Below are 19,002 nucleotides of genomic sequence, written 5' to 3' on the forward strand. Positions count from 1 at the left end.
TACATATATTTTATGTCTCTTAGAAGTGTGTGATGTTCTTCACTACAGACAACTAGCAACAATTCACCCCAATTCTGTAGACCGGGCATCACCAAATGGCGGACCGTGGTCCGGATCCGGACCGACGGGTCTGCCCGGACCTGTTAAAATTCTAATATTATCATATTAAGCATCTCCTTATTATAATTTAATATTATAATATTATATAAGCTCTTTGATATTAATAAAAAGATAAATCTTTCATTCATGCGCAGATAATCTAGTTATTATGACAGGAGGAGTTCACTGTTCACGTTGTGGCTGATGAGTGTCAAGATGTGTCAAGAGGGACATAGTATTACGTTTGTATAACTTTGTGTCAAGAGGGACATAGTATTACGCAGGTAGTTTCAATGTTGTGGCTGATGCGTGTACAGTGGTGTGAAAAAGTGTTGCCCCCCTTCCTGATTTTTTTTTTTTTGCACGTTTGTGACACTTTAATCTTTCAGATCATCAAACAAATTTAAATATCAGTCAGAGATAACAAGTAAACAAAACATGCAGTTTTTAAATGAAGGTTTTTATTATTAAAGGAAAACAAAATCCAAACACACATGGCCCTGTGTGAAAAAGTGTTTGCTCCCCCTGTTAAAACTTAACTGTGGTTTATCACACCTGAGTTTCTTTAGCCACACCCAGGCCTGATTACTGCCACACCTGATTGCAATCAAGAAACCACCTGACAGACAAAGTGATGTAGACCTCAAAAGCTACACAGCACAGTGGTGAACCTTCCCAGGAGTGGACGGCTGATCAAAATTACCTTAAAAGTGAAGTGATTAGACTCATCTAAGATGCCACAAAAGACCCCACAACAACATCCAAAGAATTGCAGGCCTCACTTGCCTCAGTTAAGATCAGTGTTCATGACCCCACCATAAGAAAGAGACTGGGCAAAAATGGCCTTCATGGCAGAGTTCAAAGATGAAATTCGCTGCTGAGCAAAATGAACATAAAGGCTCGTCTCAGATTTGCCAGAAAACATCTTGATGATCCCATTTTGGTAAAATACTCTGTGGACTGATGAGACAAAAGTTGAACAGTTATAGAAGGTGTGTGTCCCATTACATCTGGTGTAAAAGTAACACTGCATTTCAGAAAAAGAACATCCTACCAACAGTAAAATATGGTGGTGGTAGTTTGATGGTCTGGGGCTGTTTGGTCAGGGCCTGGAAGACTTGCTGTGATAAATAAAACCATAAATTCTGCTGTCTACCATAAAGTCCTGAAGGTCAATCTGTGGCTATGTGTTTGTGACTTCAAGTGGAAGCAAACAGTCAAAGTCCTGAACTGAATCCTATTGAGAAGCTGTGGCATGACATTAAAAAGTTGGTTCATGCTCTAAAACCCTCCAATGTGGCTGAATTACAACAATTCTGCAAAGATGAGTGGACCAAAATTCCTCCACAGCACTGTAAGACTCACTGCAAGTTATCGTAAACGCTTGATTATAGTTCTTGCTGCTAAGGGCGGCACAGCCAGTTATTAGGTTTGGGGGTAAGCACTTCACAGCATTGCTTCTGTTATGTTTGACTTGTATTTCAATTTGTTTCTTGATCCAAACATGCAAAAAAATCAAGAAGAGAGCCAACACTTTTTCACACCACGGTACATCTATTCTCTCTCTCTCTCTCTCTCTCTCTGTTCTCTCTCTATAAGCAAACAGGAAGTGGTAAAGCTTTAACACACACCACTGCTCTGTCAGTCAATCAGTCATTAGACGGACAGGATGGAGCTCAGTCCACTGCCTGTGATGCTCTGTAAGTAAATGTTCTCTTTGTGTCTTCATTAGAGTGAGTGGTGGGGTATAAAGTTGTTCATCTGCAGTCTGAATGTCCTGAGTGATGATCTTATTGTGTGATTAGGACATTGTGTGTACTTCATCATGACTTTTCAGGTGGATCAGTGTCTCCATATCTGTTATGAGAAGGGTTTAGTTTGATGTGTAAATACTCTCAGTAACTATGATAGTTCAACAGGTTAGAGTACAAGTAGGGCAAGTTTAAAACACAGGGTATATAATATAATGAGAGTTAGTCTGTACTGTCTGAATCTGTAGTTGATGGTTGTCTTCTTTTGGTGTTTCCTGTATACATAAATGTTAAAAAAAACATGTTAGCATTAACTAGCAATTTTAATTAAATTCCTTATAACCTACATTTCCTTTTTTGTTACTATTATGGTCTGTGCAGAAGAACATGTTCACTCTAATGCACTTTAGTACCAAAGTAATGCACAACACTTTTAATAAAAATAAATACAAATCATTTATTTATTATTATTATTATTATTATTATTATTATTATTATTATTATTATGTAAAAAAATAAAGCAATAAATGTGCAGAAACAAACTGCAAACACTTTAGTCCTGTACACACACAGAGCAGTGACACTGTTAGAGGCCTGAGAGCAGGCCACAGTTTGTTGGTGCAAATTTAGATGTGAAGAAGCGGATGTGTGAAAAAAGGGTGTTGATAATTGATAAACACAAAAAATATCTTATAACCTACAGTCACATACCTGTTGTTATTATCATGGTCTGTACTGTGAAGCATCTCAGTGCAATGTTTATTCTAATACACACTTTCACCAAACTATTGTCTAGTATCATTTACTTATTTGTGTCAAATCTATCATTGAATTCTACAGAAATAAACACTTCTCATTAGTCTTGTACACTGACACACACAGGGAAAAGACAGTTTTAGAGAACTGAGAACACAGACACGTGAGCAGTTGTGGTTTAGCTTCTTTCTTTTTACAGTGTTGTGAGTTCAGCAGTGAAAAAGGTGAGGAGGTCTGAAGCTGAAACTAGTTGCATGTTTCATGCATTCAAGTTGTTGGTGCTAAATTCTGAGCCTTCCTCCTGCATCATATAGTAAATAGTATATACCCCATCTTCACACCTATCGGCACACTTTTTCCTTACATTCTCCTTTATTCTCTACAAGCACTGGGTCTCCTCCAACCAAGTGATTCCCATTCAGTGAGATTGTTGCTGCTCAGCTGAAGAATGTTTCTGTGCAGTTTCCACTGCAGTCATGAAGCAGGATAAAGAGGATTAGTATCCGAATCATAATCGGGCACATCAATTGCTTAAAAGTGACATCATCTGCCAACCTAGGGACATGCCCAAGCATAAAGAAGAAAGGTGCATGGCTTGGAGTTTCATGGACAGTAATACTGCAGGCAAATGTGAGGGCCTGGATCTGCTGTGGCCATTGTTGTTTGTTCTCAGTGGAAGACTATAGAGCATGTTGTCCAGTGTTGAATCTTTTCTGCCACCATTTCCAGTCAGATGATGAGCTATTGTATACGACTTGTCCACTTCAGATACATTAAGAAGTTCTGCCATCAATCTGGTCTCAAACATTCTGGGAATCTGATGGTGAATTATGAGATGAGATGTTGAACCTGTTGCTTAGAAAATTGCTAATTGTTGGAAGTTATGTTTGAAATTAAAATATCTAATGAGTGCTATTTTCTATATTCAGCTCTCCAGAAATACAGAAAAACTGACTTCATTGGAGTTGAACTCTGGGATCTGTGGGTGCACAAACAGTTGCATCTTCCCAAAGACAAATTGTTCACCACAGCACATGCTCTCTGTCCTTTCCCATGTCTGGGCAATAGAACAGCTGTTGACCTGCATTGATTAGAATTCTGTTTTGTCCTTGATGGCCTTCACTTCCACTTCAGCAATAGTGTTGGAGCACATAGTGGAACCTCTTCTGCTTAATCACAGGATTTGATGTGGTAAAGGCAGAGGTGGCAAAATCTGTTGAAGTACAGATACTAATTTTTTAAAGACTCCAGTAAAAGTTGAAGTAGTAACTACACTCTTTTACTCAAGTTAAAGTAAAGAAGTATGGGCTCTGACATGTACTTAAGTAAAAAGTCGCCGCTACTACTACCTGTTTAGTGTCATGCTGGTAACTGGATGTCATGTTTTATTTATATACATATATACATATATGTATGTATGTGTGTATATATGTGTATATATATATATATATATATATATATATATATATATATATATATATATATATATATATATATATATATTTATTACATACATATACCTGCCGATTATTTCAAACATCTCCCTCATATATGGCCATTTGTGTTCAGGAATGTCCTCGTTGTTAGTTATTTTAGCATCTGTGACTCCCTCTGAATTAACATTAGCCATTCCTTTTGTAGGCGTGCTGCTCATTGTTAGCTCCGCTATACTTAGTCTATGTCTGATAGCCAGTAAATAATACAGTACACTAGTCACATGGGGAAAAAGGAGCACAATGATAGGATGATAGGCTGGAAACAGCGCTCAATGAGAAGGAATAATACTAAAAGTAACGAGTCCGTTTTGAAAATGTAAAAAGTACAGATATTTGTGTAAAAATGTAATGAGTAAAAGTAAAAAGTTGTCCGGAAAATAAATAGTGGAGTAAAGTACTATTACCAGAAAAATTTACTTAATTACAGTAACGAAGTATTTTTACTCCGTTACTTCCCACCTCTGGGTAAAGGACACCATCATGATTCTCTAACTAGAACAATCTCTGCTTGAACATCCTTAGGTCACTACATTTCCTGTCTTATCTGCATGGTGGTTGTTTCCTGTCCACAAAAGCAGCACTCTACAGATGCACATTTCCTGTTGCCGATTTCAGTGTAAATCCTCCTCAGAGATAGAGATATAGCCTGTGGAGGCCACCAAACTATACTAAACTCATGGTCTTATTCTTGGTACAGGTTTTTGAGCACTGTGCTTTGTTATATGGTGCAGTGTAATGCTGGAATTAGCCAATCAAGAATTGCGTTAGTTCAGGCAGGCCACGTCGTCAAGCATGCATCAGCTGATAATCAGCTGTTCATGACGCGCACCAATCTGGTTACGACATCCATATTATCCGACCCTTTAAATTTCCATTCTTTGAGCCGCTTTCTAGCGCATTGCTGCTGCCACGATTCAAACTTGGCAGCTATTAAGAGTTTAAACCACAAGCTAACTCCTTTTGTGTTCCTGATATGGAACTATAAGTGGTTGCGATTATTATTAGTATATTCGAGCTCAAAGGAAAGTTTGAATGTGCTTTAAATTTACAGGTAATCGATATGGTATGCATGTTTGCATATAATGTTGTGTTTTTTGAGTCGGAAGTAACCTTAGGGCTGGCGTGTTGTACAGTCTGTTATGCTATGCTGGCTAGGTATGGTTTGTTATGCTATGCTAGGTTACATCATGCTATGCTTCGATATGCTATAAAAATTGTTGTTGCACGTGTTGTTAAAATTATTGTTATTGGAGTTAAACAGTAATCCAGCGTGTAATTATGGTGACTGGTTCACCAGAGCAGGTTTGAGTGCAAATTATGCTATGCTACATTATGCTATGCTTTGCTATGCTAGGTTATGCTATGCCTTGCTATGCTAGTTTATGCTATTATGTCATGCCATGTTATGTTGGGTTATGCTATGCCTTGTTATGCTAGGTTATGCTATGTCATGCTAGGTTACGTTAGATTGTTATGCTAGTTTGTTATGCCTTGTGATGTTATGCTATGCCATGTTATACTATGCAATGCATATCACAATAGGTCATGCTATGCTTTGCTATGCTATGCTTTGAAACCTTTAATCAGAAACTTCTCAGTTCTTCATTACAACGTACATGTTCCAAGCATTAACAGCTTGATTCCTCTCCCTAATTTTCCTTGTTTTATGCATCGGTTGACATGCTATCCAGCGCATTAAAACAGTCAGAAAAGGGGCCGAGCAAAGCCGACATCGTAAATGCCTTAAAAAAAAAAAAAGAATAATAATTAATTAATTAATAAAAATTATGCCGCTTCATCCAATAAAAGGAAAGTTTCAGGCATTCAATTTCATCTAAGATGCATGGATCCATCCGTCCAGTCTGCTGAGGCATCCGTTTATCCGCTTGATCCTCGACTGCATCAAAAAGAAGCACCAAAAGGGTCGGTGAATTCACTTCATGCAATAATCATTTTGCTGCCTCCTATGACCTCAAGCCAATCCTGCGGCCTCTCATCAGAGCTACAGGTCTCACTCCTTTCATATCGGGGCAGCTACAACAGCAGCCTCTGTTACCCTGTTGTCCTTTCCCTCTGTCTACCATAACATCATTTTTCCTACCTTCAACTGTACAATTTCTATGAGCCACTTATACAAACTCATACAGAATCATTACCATCACATAGTTAGTTAGAATTGCAGTGGTACAAAGGTAAGAATACTGCATTAGAATTAATTATACAATATAAAATATTACATTTAATTCATTAAGAAGTTTCTGCTTCACAGTCCTGACTTCTGGTTGATTGAACCAAAAGATGAGACAAAAAGGGAGTGGAAACACATTTAAATGAGAAATTAGACCAGAATCTCTTACTCCAAGAGTGTAGAGACCTTTTAATAAAACCTTTTCACACAAAAAAGCCTGATCAATGACCAATTAGAAAGTAAAGAAATAGTAAAGGCCCTTAGTGTTTAAACTGTATTAAGTGTACTATAACTACAAAATAAAACCTCCAGCAGTCTGGACACACTTCTGTCCTCTCTAACCACACTGCTAAAAATGTCCAGGAAAATCATTCAAAAATACAAGTGAGATACAGTATATCCTCATTGCGTGAAAAATTGCTTCATTCATGAATCCTTCATGAATGCATCAGTTAAGGACATCCTAGAAGTGGCCAACATACAGTTTTAACTCATTCATCCAGAGAAGGGTGTTTCAACACCCTTAAAGATCTGGAGACTAAGCAGCGAGTTTGGAGACTCGGCACTGGAGACTTTTGTTCTGTATACAAATGCCTTCCAAAATGCTTAGCTAAAGGATAAATTACATTGTGGCTAGTGTGATCACAGTTTTGATCTAGATGTATGAAACACACTCAGAAGTGGTGGTAAAAGCAAAGAAGTAAAGACAGAATATTATTTTGCTGCAGCAAAAGGCATCGTCCTTACAGTGCAACGTCTAAACTGTGATGATACAAATTCCAGTGTTTCAGCTCTCCATTTTGTACCCTGTGTGTGTATCTGTGTTTGTGTGTATGTGTTGTTGTGTGTGTGGGTGTGTGTTTTCATGCATCCTCCCTGGTTACTGAAGTTGTATGCCTTTGAATTATCACCTCAACAAGGCCGCATTCCATTATCAGTACTTATCTATCACATGCACACAAACTCCCCTAAAGTTCCCATCCTTCTAGCACGTACAATGTTAACATTTGGAACAAGGGCTTCTTGTCCTTTCTCCCTAGTCTGACACACAGAATACAGTAAAATCACATAACATTATATACAAACACATAACTATTATATAAAAACACTCATGATATTTAATATTTTCACTACACTAGTTATGACACTAAGGTTAAGGTGCTGGACTACCAAGTAGGAGGTTGAGTTTGATTTCCACATCCTGCAGGCTGTCACTGCTGGGCCCCTGAGCAAGGCCCTTAACCCTCAATTGCTCAGTTGTTTAAAATGAGAAAAAATGTAAGTCACTCTGGATATAAGTACATCTGCTAAATGCTGGAAATGTAAACAGTTTTTTGTATGGATCTTCTAAATTGCTACAGTATGATCTCTCTCTCTCTCTCTCTCTCTCTCTCTCTCTCTCTCGCTTTCTTTTCAAGAACATTACTTCATGAGCAGCATAGTGACATTTACCTGGATCATGTCTATTTATTATTTAAGAGATAAAATATAATTTTTACAGGATGGTAAGAATTAAGTTTCCTGAGTGAGATTTAAGCTTGTGTGTTCTGTGTGTCTAAAATGTGCTGTGTTCATTAATAGACTGGACATTTTCCATATTTACGTCATGTTCTATTTCTGTTCCCTTTTTAGTGCGGATTTCACTCATACCAGTGGTCCAGGCTCAAAGTGAGTTATATATAGTTCATCTTTATATTGTCTCCTTTTTGTAATATTTGGTATAATAAATATATAATATAATAAACCTCATTTATATACAATAAATAAAGTAAAATAATAAATGTAAATGTAAGTAAAATAGTAAAGCAGAAATTATGAATTATTTTCACTATATTTATGATCAGAGGCACATGATTTGATGAAATATTACAGACTAAACACTGTGTGTGTGTGTGTGTGTGTGTGTGTGTGTGTGTGTGTGTGTGTGTGTGTGTGTGTGTGTGTGTGTGTGTGTGTGAAGTTTATTGGTAGATCAGGTGTTGCCCTCTGCTGGACAAAGGCATATCACAAGTGTGAAATATTTACAAATGTGTAGCTTTTTTTATGGAGCCCCAATGAAATACAATGTCCAATGCTTGTCTGTGTATTTGTGTGGTGTGTAAGTGTGTTTTTGGGTGTGTGAGATTGTGGACATTGTGTGCGAGTGTGTGTGAGTGTGTCTGTATGTATGTTCATTGCACTGGCAAGGGCAAGTGTGTGAACAATTGCCCTAAGAAATGTGGCCAGAGGAGCTCAGGTGTAATAAAATACTTTTATGAACACATAATTCAATAAAAATAGATATAATTTATTTTTAAATTAAATTAATTTTTAAATATATATAATTAATTTTACTTGCAAAGTGCATCATTTGGAACAATCCATGTCATTTTCAGGCAAGTATATGTAAGAAAACAAAAGAGAACAACAGATATAACTAGTGCTAAATAAGATGCTCCATGATGCCCCTGATTTCTTAATATTAAGCAGGTTACACATATCAGTATCAACAAGTAACAAAAAATGAACTCAAACTCACTCTAAAAATGATATTAGTAGTGTAGACTTGGGAATGACTTTATGTAAGGTTTATTAACAACAGAATGTTTTATAGGGAGTCCTAAAGCTGTGGTGTCCATAAAGCCTGATACACATGTGTTCACTGGGGAGATTGTTACTCTCAGATGTGATATACAGGGAGGAGGAAACACTCAGTGGACTTGCAGCTGGAATAAAGATAATAACAAACTCTATTCAAATGGAAATGAGAGAAATTTCATAGACAACACAAAGCAGGTGTTCAGAATCAAGAATGTTGAAGACTCTGACAGTGGAACCTACACCTGTAGAGGACATGGGGGATACAATCAGAGCTCAGAGATAAGTGATGTTACACTGACTGTATCAGGTGAGTCTGTGGCTGTTTTTATTTCTTATTTAATATCTTCTTTATTTTTAGGGTTCAGATTTTGAGCTGTCAGAAACTGAGTCCCTGTTTCTTTAATGTTGACTTTTACTTCCCTGTCTAGTAAACACCAATTTCTATCACAATCATCATCATGTCTTTTTCACCTTGTGACCTCACCTTGTGTTGGATTTGCTATTATCTGATTTATTTGATGATTTGAGACATTAGAAATAGAAGGTTTTATCTGTGAATTCTGTCATTGAGAGATTTTTATTATCATCCTCATCAGTCTCTGTCTCATCACAGAAATCTCTCACAATATTTAAACAAAAGCCTCATTATCTTCTCTTCACTTGACTGTTCACATTAACACCTCTGGGGTAATAATCCATGATTTACTTTTGTTCTGTTGGATGTATTTCATGTCATTAATGTCTTTTAAGACATTTTAAATATGTAATAACTTTGTCTGCTGTCAACTCTAGAAAATGTGTGAACACTGATTTAATGATGTGATACACAGGATACCCAGACATTTTGACCACTGCTATCTGATTACAAACTGAATTAATTATAATTATATCTAAAATATACTGAATATCAGCCGTGTAAGAAAACATACAACTGTAACATCTTGTATTAAATGTTAAATATAAATGTTAGTTTTAGACACAAATCATCTGTTAGACACAGTGAATCTACTGCTTATGTTGTAAAGTGTAAAGCAGCTCTGACACCTTCATCATTTCACACCAACAGTAAAACCCAAACCGACTGTGAGAGTGAATCCTCAGAGCTCCGTCTACACTGGAGACACCGTCACTCTGAGCTGTGACATACAGGATGAAAGTGTCTCTAGCTGGCAGTACAGCTGGTATAAAGATACTTCACACAGTCCTGTCAGTAGTGAACAGGTGTACAGTATCAGTGGTGTTGAAGTGACCCACACAGGTACATACACCTGTAGAGGAACAGAGAGAAGAGGCTCACGCTCCTCACACTCCAGTGATGTTATTACACTGACTGTATCAGGTGAGTGTGTCAGGTGAAAATGTGCATGAAAATAACTTACTTTGTATTAAGAAAGTAGATTTTTAAAAAATATCTTGTATTTCCTGTGTAACAGAGAGACCACAGGCAGTACTGAGTGTATCTCCACACAGCTGGCTGACTGAAGGAGACTCATTGACTCTAAGCTGTGAGGTTACAGACTTCTCTACAAACTGGACATTCAACTGGTACACAGTTGTTCCCTACAGAGACGGATTAACTGGAATAAATAATAATCGTGGCTATATGGTGTATGTGGAGCTCCTCTCAGACAGCAGCAGAGGATCTGGAGGCAAATACACTCTCAGTCCTGCTGCTCTTAAACACACAGGAGTTTATATGTGCAGAGGAGAGAGAGAAGAACCAGCCCTTCACACACAGTACAGCAATCTACAGCCACTATGGATCACTGGTGAGGAAAATTAACTGTTCGGTTGAAGTGTAGACTTTAAAAGTGTGAATGTAACATCAGATTAATGGAGCATTTATTTAATCATGTGTATAATTAGGTTATAAATTATGTGTATGATACTCATAAACAGGACTCAGTATACGTTTTGTTTTATATATATATATATAAATATATATATATATATATATATATATATATATATATATATATATATATATATATGTCACTCTGTTATAAGTATATAAGTCATATGTCTGCTAAATGTTTGAGGAATTCTGTAAAGGAGGATTTTATTAAAGTCAGAGCAGGTAAACATTCTGTATGTGACAAAAGAAAGTATACATTTATATTTATATATTTATGATGTAAAATAAATCAGAATCCTGCACATTGGCTTATTTGACTGCTCTAATTGTCTAATCATTTACAGTAGAATCCTGTAAACGAATAAAACAGCATTTTGCTGGAAAATAAATGGTGCAATTTACATCACATTTCAGTCATTTCTTTGTGTTCTTCCTCATTATTTTGTTTATTGGCACTTTTTAAATGTTTTCTGTTTAAGGTGAATCTCCTCCAGTCTCTCTGATCATCAATCCCAACAGAACTCAACACTTTACTAATGACTTTCTGTCACTGAGCTGTGAGGACCAGAGTAGGTCTACTGGATGGACAGTGAGACGATACACACACAGTGAGAGAGTGTTACATTGTTCATACTGGGGATCAGTTACAGGATCTACATGTAACATCAGCTTCCTCTCCACATCCTACACTGGAGTTTACTGGTGTGTGTCTGAATCTGGAGAAAACAGTAATCCCGTCAACATCACAGTGCATGGTGTGTCTTCATGTACTGTGTTTAATGTTAAAGGAAAAGGGAAATGAAAACATGTATGTTAGTTGTAGACACCAGTTTGACTAGTACAAGTAAATGAGTACAAATTCAAATCAGTATTCAATATTCATATATATCTGTACTAATGTATCTATAATTCAGTTGAATGTTTTCTCATGAGCTAGTGTAGGCAGATTTGTGCAAACTTGAATTAAACACCTTCAGACTTCATGGTTTTAGAGGGTTTGAAGTTGTATACAGATAAATTAGAGAACTTTTATTTATTATCTACAGACACATCATAGTGTGTGGATTTCCTTGTTAGTGATTTTCTGTGTTCTAGATGGTGATGTGATCCTGGAGAGTCCTGTCCATCCTGTGACTGAGGGTCATCCTCTGACTCTACGCTGTTTATATCACATCCCAAATCCCTCAAACCTCCGAGCTGATTTCTATAAAGATGGATCAGTTCTCCAGAACCAGACTACAGGAGAGATGATCATCCAAACTGTCTCAAAGTCAGATGAAGGTTTCTACCACTGTGAACACCCAGAGAGAGGAGAGTCACTGAAAAGCTGGGTCTCAGTCAGACGTGAGAAATTATTTAAATATTCATTTATATACCACTTAATGTGTTAAATTCAGTAGCTTTCCACAATGAACTCTATAGTGTCTATGTACAATACAATATGCTATGAAACACGTGCACACAGTATAAATTAATTTATTTGTACTGCAGATTGAGCTAAAACATCTAAACAGTTCAGCATGAAATAAACATGATTATAATTATTCTTTTATTCTGCTTCATGTCCATCATGTGTAGAAGCTCCATTCTCCGTGCTCATGCTGATCTGTAGTGTGGTGACGGCCTCTCCATATCTGCTGGTGACCATCATTCTGCTGCTCATGTTATAGAGCTCGAGGTAAGAACTTTTTCAGTATGTCCCTATATTTCACATAACGAGCATCATGACTTTAATAAGTGCAAGAATAATCTTTTGACTCACTTCTTATTTTAAAGATTAAATAATATTTTTTTTAAATGAAAATTAATAAAATAACCACTTGTTCTAAAATTTGAAATAAAAATATGTTTTTAGGATGAAATCAAATGCAGTTTGGTTTCCAAACATCTGGAAAAAATAAAATGAAAGAATTCTTTTTTTTCATTTCTTTAACAGATCACACTGCATTCTCAATTCTGTCTTCATCAGTCATAGAGGCTTGAGCAAAATTCATCTATAAAAAGAAGATACATTTACTATAATATATATTATTCCAGAATTTCTTTTACTTTATGGTTTTGTGTGGATTTTAAAACAATACTGATTTGTCATTTAAATGTCCTGCTGTTATTTGCTCAGCATATTATAGACACCCTCATTGTTGTGAATGGCTTTGTTTAGTTAATGTCTGCAAACCTCCTGATGAGGTGTAAATTACTGTGTGTGTACAGTAGTGTCCAAAAAGCCCCACAGCCAGCTTTTTTATGCAATATAAAAATGTTATCTGAAATATGGTGCTAATATTGTGTTTTGTGTCTTCTCAGTATTAGTTCTACCACTGCTGCATTTGTACTGCTGTTTTTATTCTATTTGTTTGTGAGATTTCCTCTATATGAAATGTTTTGATCAATAAAATAAATCATTATCAATTCAACACTGCGATATTGCTGTCTTTTCATTGTCACTCTTGTCCCCTGCTAGAACATTAGAATTTATCGCATGGGATTAATAAGATGTTTCTTTAAAGCATATAACTTGATCCTAAAACTATTATTCGGTGTAGAGGATAGAGGATCTCTTTGCAGTATAGAGGATCTCTTTGCAGTAAAGTTCAGTAGTAAATGGAGAATTAAACCAAAACCAGGGAATTGAGGATGTTACTCTCCGATGGAGTTTCTGCCACTCTCTTACACCAGGCCCTACTTGAGTGCTTCCATCTCTCTCTCTCTCTCTCTCTCCCTCCCCTCCCTGCACCAGGAAAATGGACCAATTCCACCAAAAGAATTGCCCCCTCAAACATGTTCTTGCCTCTACCTTTTCGCCTAAATTTTATAGAGAATGACATAGAACCACATCCATCCCTACCATCTACGCAAGCATAATAATTAGGTTGTTGGGATGAGCTAAAGTCCAGGCACAATATGGGAAAAATCGAAGACTCTCACAGTTACTTGTCAAGCCCACATAAAGGATGCAAAGATCAGTCATCATCATCATCATGACTGAGGTGGTCCACAGCCTGGGGTTGCAGATGGCTGTTAAGGATTTCCTCTCTCAGCGAGGGGTGGGAAGTCAGTGCCAGGCCAGAGAGTTCACGGCCTAAGAACTTTTTAGCTGTCTACAAGAAAGGCCAAAGCCTTCTCTAGTTTCTGAGGAGGCTGAGGTCCTTCAATATCTGCTAGACGATACTGAAAATGTTTTATGAGTCTGTGGGAGCCAGTACAATCTCTTTTGCTGAGGACTGAAGGTAGCTGATGCCAACAGGGAATGGAGCTGAACTCTCTAACTTTAGTGTCATAAAGAAGGATGTTATCTAAGCTACTGACCATCTCAAAGAACATCCAATTGATCCATGATGTCCTGGATAGATACAGGAGTATGCTCAGTCGCAGACTCATCCAACCAAGGTGCTCCGCAGAGCAACACAGGAAATCCTTCCTACCTGTGTCCATTGGACTGTATATCTCCTCCGTGCAACCACACATCTCACTGTGTATTAATACACATTTACTGCTATATTTATTTAAATCCTAGCTACTGACCATCTCAGACAACATCTTCCACCCACTCCACGATGTCCTGAAAGGATACGCCTCTGTGCAACAACATCTCATTGTGTAACAATACACATTTACTGCTATATTTATTTAAATCCTTGCTCTATTTATGATTTTTTTGTATATCGTCGCTGTCGGGTGGAAACCTCCTATGTCCAAATTTTGTCAATTTCATATTTTTTCACGTATTGATGCTATTGGTCAGTCCCCATGTGGGTCGATTATTTTTACAAGCTATTAACCAATCTAAAGTATGAATACGATACTATCCTGAAAAATAATGGTTTTGGGGGCTTTGTGGTTAGCATGTTCGCCTCACACCGCCAGGGTCAGGGTTTGATTCCCCCCTCCGCCTTGTGTGTGTGGAGTTTGCATGTTCTCCCCGTGCCTCGGGGGTTTTCTCCGGGTACTCCGGTTTCCTCCCCTGGTTCAAAGACATGCATCTCTGGAAATTTGTCTGTAGTGTGTGAGTGAATGAGTGTGTGTGTGTGAATGAGAGTGTATGTGTGCCCTGCGATGGGTTGGCACTCCGTCCAGGGTGTATCCTTCCTTGATGCCCGATGACGCCTGAGATAGGCACAGGCTCCCCGTGACCCGAGAAGTTCGGATAAGCGGTAGAAAATGAGTGAGAGAGAGAGTAATCGTTTTGGAGATACAAGGATTCTGCCCGACAGCAACGATATGTTATATTGTGTATATAAGTCTCTATGTTTGTATACTTATTTTGGTGACTTGGAGCTGTGGTAACAAATCTATTATAGTATTTTGATTCTGATTCTGAAAGACATTATACTTAGTGAAATTTAAGAAGATGATGCACCATACTCACTGTTAAATGTATCAAATCGTTTCAGACTCTTGGTTCTCCTAAGTTTCAAAATATCATGATGTGGTTTTGTATCTTCTTCTCCAGCACCTGGGGAACAATTATAGATCCAGGAGAAATGAGTGGTAATGATTTGAATTTGAATGATTTGAATGATTTGAAAATTAAATACATTGATATACCAAACTCACAGGTAAATGCAGTAAATCGTTCCAGGCTCTTAGTTCTTCTCCTTTTTCTCATTATGTCATAATGTCTTGTGTCCTCTTCTCCAGCATCTGAGGTAAAAATATATTGTTTGTTAGACATATTCGTAATGAAAGAAAGAAGCTGAGTAAGTATTGTAACAGAGGATTTACAATGCCAGAGGTTGTCTTTAATTAAACTAAGCCTATTTTATCCCTTCATTTAAAAATAATACCCTGACTTCTCTCAGATTTTCTTCTCCCCCTGACTTCTACTCTTTTCATATCCAATGTTGTCATCACTTGTCTGCATTTACAACACATAAACACCAGGCCCTCTTTGAGCTCCACATGGAGCTTTAGGAGTGCTTCGATCTCTGTCTGTCTATCTCTATCCTCTTCCTCCCCTCACCGTCCTTCTCTTATCCCTGCACCACAAAAACGGACCATTTCCGCCTGAATAATTATATAGAGCACTACATAGAAACAACCACAGGGATCAAGGTATGCATCCATCCCTACCATCTACACAAGCATAAAAATTAGTTTGTTGGGATAAGCTAAAGTCCAGGCACAATATGGGAATAATCGAAGAGTCTCACAGTAACTGGTCTAGCCTGATGAAGGATGTGAAGATCAGTCATAACCTGGCACTACAGTCGTTTAAGTTAGAGGTGGTCCACAGCCTGGGGGTGCAGATGGCTGTTGCGGATTTCCTCTCTCAGCAAGTGGTGGGAAGTCAGTGCCAGGCCATACAGTTCCCCGGCCAGAGTCGGATGGTATGGTATGTGGAAACAGTTTTGTTGCAGTTAGCAGGAGAGTTGATAAAGTATAGAGAGTCAAGATAGAGTCAGAGAGACTGCCCCACTTGGGACTTTAGAATGCCATTACCCACCCACTAAACCAGGCCTACACTCACCAGGACAGGGTGGCAGGGCCAAATCAAATCAAATTTTATTTGTCACATACACATACATACTGGGTACGACATGCAGTGAAATGCTTGGCTTGTTATTCAAACATAAAAGGAATGCAATAAAAAATTATGGGATAAAAAATAAAACCAAAAGGAGGTAGATAATCAAAGTATAAACTACATAAAAACTATATAAAAAACCATGAAAATATATGTGAAAGATAATGTATATACTTAAATGTGTGTCATATTCTGCCTGCTCACTCGGCTGTAAATCAGTCACTTCCGGGTCGGCAGCCATCTTGGCTGTGGCACTTCCGGGTTAATACCCCTTTATACTCCACCAGACTATTTAAGCATGCTGACTGCGAACACTCTTTGCCAGATTGTCTCTTCATGTATCATGTTACCACTCGTGCATGCCTTTTTTTCCCCGTAAGTTTCAGTTTCGTTTTGATAGCTTTTCGTGTTGGATTTCGACCGGGTGTGTTCCAAATCGTGGATTTTCCTTTTTTGCAGACTTTCTCAGCCCAAATTTTGGAGATCTTGGTTGGATTATTTTTGTTTCTTTTGTTTCTTCGGAGGACTAAAAGACTCTGTTGGATTATTAATTTGTTTTTCCTTGAGAATCTTGATTTTGCACTTGCCCTTCTTGATTTCTCTGTCAGGTCTGTTTTTTGTTTGTGGAACCCTGTCATCATATCTTGTTGAGGAGCTTTTGGTTTTGACCTATTATTTCTGTTATCCATGTGACTCATTGATTTATTCTGTTGTGTATGTTCCTGCTATTTACAGAACATTCTCATAAGTAAACTAATTGCCTGTAAGTCTTTTGTTTTCATGCATTTTGCATCCTGACAGTACAATCTGGCCAATCATGGACTCAGCAGGAGCACCAGATTTGCCTACCATTCTCGCAAACCTATCACAATCTTCTGCAGCTCATGATAAGCAGTTACAGGATCTCACCAAGGCCATTCATGAACTCATTCGGCGTGTTGGCTCTCTCTCCAGTCCTGCTGCCCCAGCTCCCACTCCGCCCGAAACTCCTCTAGTCATGCCCCCAGTCTGAGAGCCACATCTGCTACCCCCAGAATGCTTCAGTGGTGAACCAGGTTTGTGCCGAGCCTTCCTCATGCAATGTGCGGTCATCTGTGAGCTCCAACCCTCCTCTTTTCCCTCTGAGTGCTCCAGAGTGGCTTACATTATCTCCCTCCTGTCTGGCAAGGCGAAGTTGTGGGCCACTGCTGAATGGGAACGGCAGTCGTCCATTTGCTCCTCAGTGGAAACACTCTCCTCAGAACTACGGCGGGTTTTTGACACCACGCTCCCGCAGCAAGACGCGGCTGATAGCGGATAGAACCCCACGGCCCTTTATGATGCCTTCTATCAAGGTCTCTCTCTCTTAAGGACTAACTCGCTGCTCGGGAGCTACCCAATGGATTGGATGAGCTCATCTCTCTGGCTACTACAGTCGACCGAAGGATATGGGGGCGAAGGGCTGAGAGAACTCCTCAATGTGTCTGGAGAAATACCCCTCGTCCCAGCTTTTCTCCTCCGCCACCATCCCCACAATCCTCATCCTCTGCCGTACCCATGGAGATCGGTCAGTGGCATACTCCAGCCAGTGAGAAGGAACGACGCATTGTCAATGGACTATGTCTATATTGTGGCCAGGCTGGGCACATGGCTTTCTCTTGTCCTGCAAAAGGCCGGGCTCGCCATTGAGCAAGGGAGCAGTGGTGAGCCGACAGCTTTCAGTCCCTTCCAAGCCTCTTCTCAAGCTTCAGATCACGCTTCACAGCCAGACTCATGACTTGGCGGCCTTTTTGGATTCAGGAGCTGACTCACAATTCATGGACCGTGAACTGGTACATCAACTGGGCATCGAGACTGAACGGTTGCCATGTGCACTTAATGTTCGAGCCCTGGACGGTCATATCCTCCATCAGGCCACTCATCGCACCAAGCTGGTCCAAGTTACCCTAGCAGAGCATCATCACGAGAGGCTGTCATTTCTGGTCATCGCCTCCCCTCAGACATCTGTCATGTTGGGCTTCCCTTGGCTTTGCCAACACAACCCTCATCTGGACTGGAGCAGTGGGTGTGTCCTCAAGTGGGGTACCCATTGTCAATCTCACTGTCTCTGGCCTTCTGCACCCAGTTCCTCCTCTGACCCCAATGATTCTCCGGACCTCAGCTCAGTGCCGTCAGTCTACCATGACCTCAAGAGAGTTTTCATTAAAGCGCAGGCCTCCTCGTTACCCGCCACTGACCATTCGATTGCACCATTGATCTCCATCCAGGGCTCACTATTCCATCACATTCCACTATTCCATCACATTTCAGTAGTGAGGACTTTATGAGATTCTTCACTGATAAAATCGAAAGTATCAGGAATAAAATAGGTGACGCCCAACATATGAGAGCAACCAGTGACACAATCTCACCTAAGGATTTACACAGCTTTACAAGTACAGGACAGGAAGAGTTAGATAAACTTATTACTACAGCTAAATCAACAACATGTTCACTAGACCCCATCCCAACTAAATTACTGAAAGAAGTGTTACATAAAGCTGGTGAGCCTCTTCTTAATATCATTAACTCCTCGTTATCTTTAGGTTACGTCCCGAAGTCTTTTAAGTTGGCAGTTATTAGGCCACTCATCAAAAAACCTAACTTAGACCCTAATGAACTATCAAATTACAGACCTATCTCACACCTCCCGTTTATGTCTAAAATACTTGAAAAGGTTGTGTCTGTTCAACTGAGCTCCTTCTTACAGGAGAGCAACATCCTTGAAGAGTTTC

The 19,002-nt window shown here is 38.8% G+C and overlaps 2 protein-coding genes and 1 long non-coding RNA gene across 6 annotated transcripts in view; 2 read left to right on the forward strand and 1 right to left on the reverse strand.

Moving 5' to 3' along the window:
* LOC113642191 overlaps nucleotides 1–16,526 on the reverse strand; it is a 60,964-nt gene extending 44,438 nt beyond the window's left edge. Inside the window, exons 1-2 of the long non-coding RNA XR_007137722.1 lie at nucleotides 16,424–16,526; nucleotides 15,280–15,366 (exon numbers count right to left, since the gene is read on the reverse strand). This is a non-coding gene — a long non-coding RNA (uncharacterized LOC113642191). The remainder of the gene's footprint in view (nucleotides 1–15,279; nucleotides 15,367–16,423) is intronic.
* The window catches only part of LOC113633967 (leukocyte immunoglobulin-like receptor subfamily A member 4), an 87,871-nt gene that overhangs the window by 37,551 nt on the left and 31,318 nt on the right, over nucleotides 1–19,002 (forward strand). The window lies entirely within an intron of this gene.
* On the forward strand, nucleotides 1,696–13,336 carry LOC113642190 (sialoadhesin-like). Of its 4 annotated transcripts, none has more exons than XM_047799809.1 (9): nucleotides 1,696–1,799; nucleotides 7,923–7,958; nucleotides 8,884–9,177; nucleotides 9,937–10,209; nucleotides 10,304–10,639; nucleotides 11,205–11,480; nucleotides 11,821–12,069; nucleotides 12,304–12,403; nucleotides 12,662–13,336. In XM_047799809.1, exons 1-8 carry the CDS (start codon nucleotides 1,769–1,771, stop codon nucleotides 12,393–12,395), a joined length of 1,587 nt encoding a protein of 528 aa, XP_047655765.1. In that variant the 5' UTR covers nucleotides 1,696–1,768; the 3' UTR covers nucleotides 12,396–12,403; nucleotides 12,662–13,336. The 4 variants fall into 4 exon arrangements, with proteins under 4 accessions (XP_047655765.1, XP_047655771.1, XP_047655773.1 ...); XM_047799815.1 differs by having other exon boundaries at nucleotides 11,205–11,294; XM_047799813.1 differs by lacking the exon at nucleotides 1,696–1,799 and adding an exon at nucleotides 4,623–5,153.

This window comes from Tachysurus fulvidraco, chromosome 1 (assembly GCF_022655615.1).
Source record: "Tachysurus fulvidraco isolate hzauxx_2018 chromosome 1, HZAU_PFXX_2.0, whole genome shotgun sequence".
Lineage (NCBI taxonomy): Eukaryota > Metazoa > Chordata > Actinopteri > Siluriformes > Bagridae > Tachysurus > Tachysurus fulvidraco.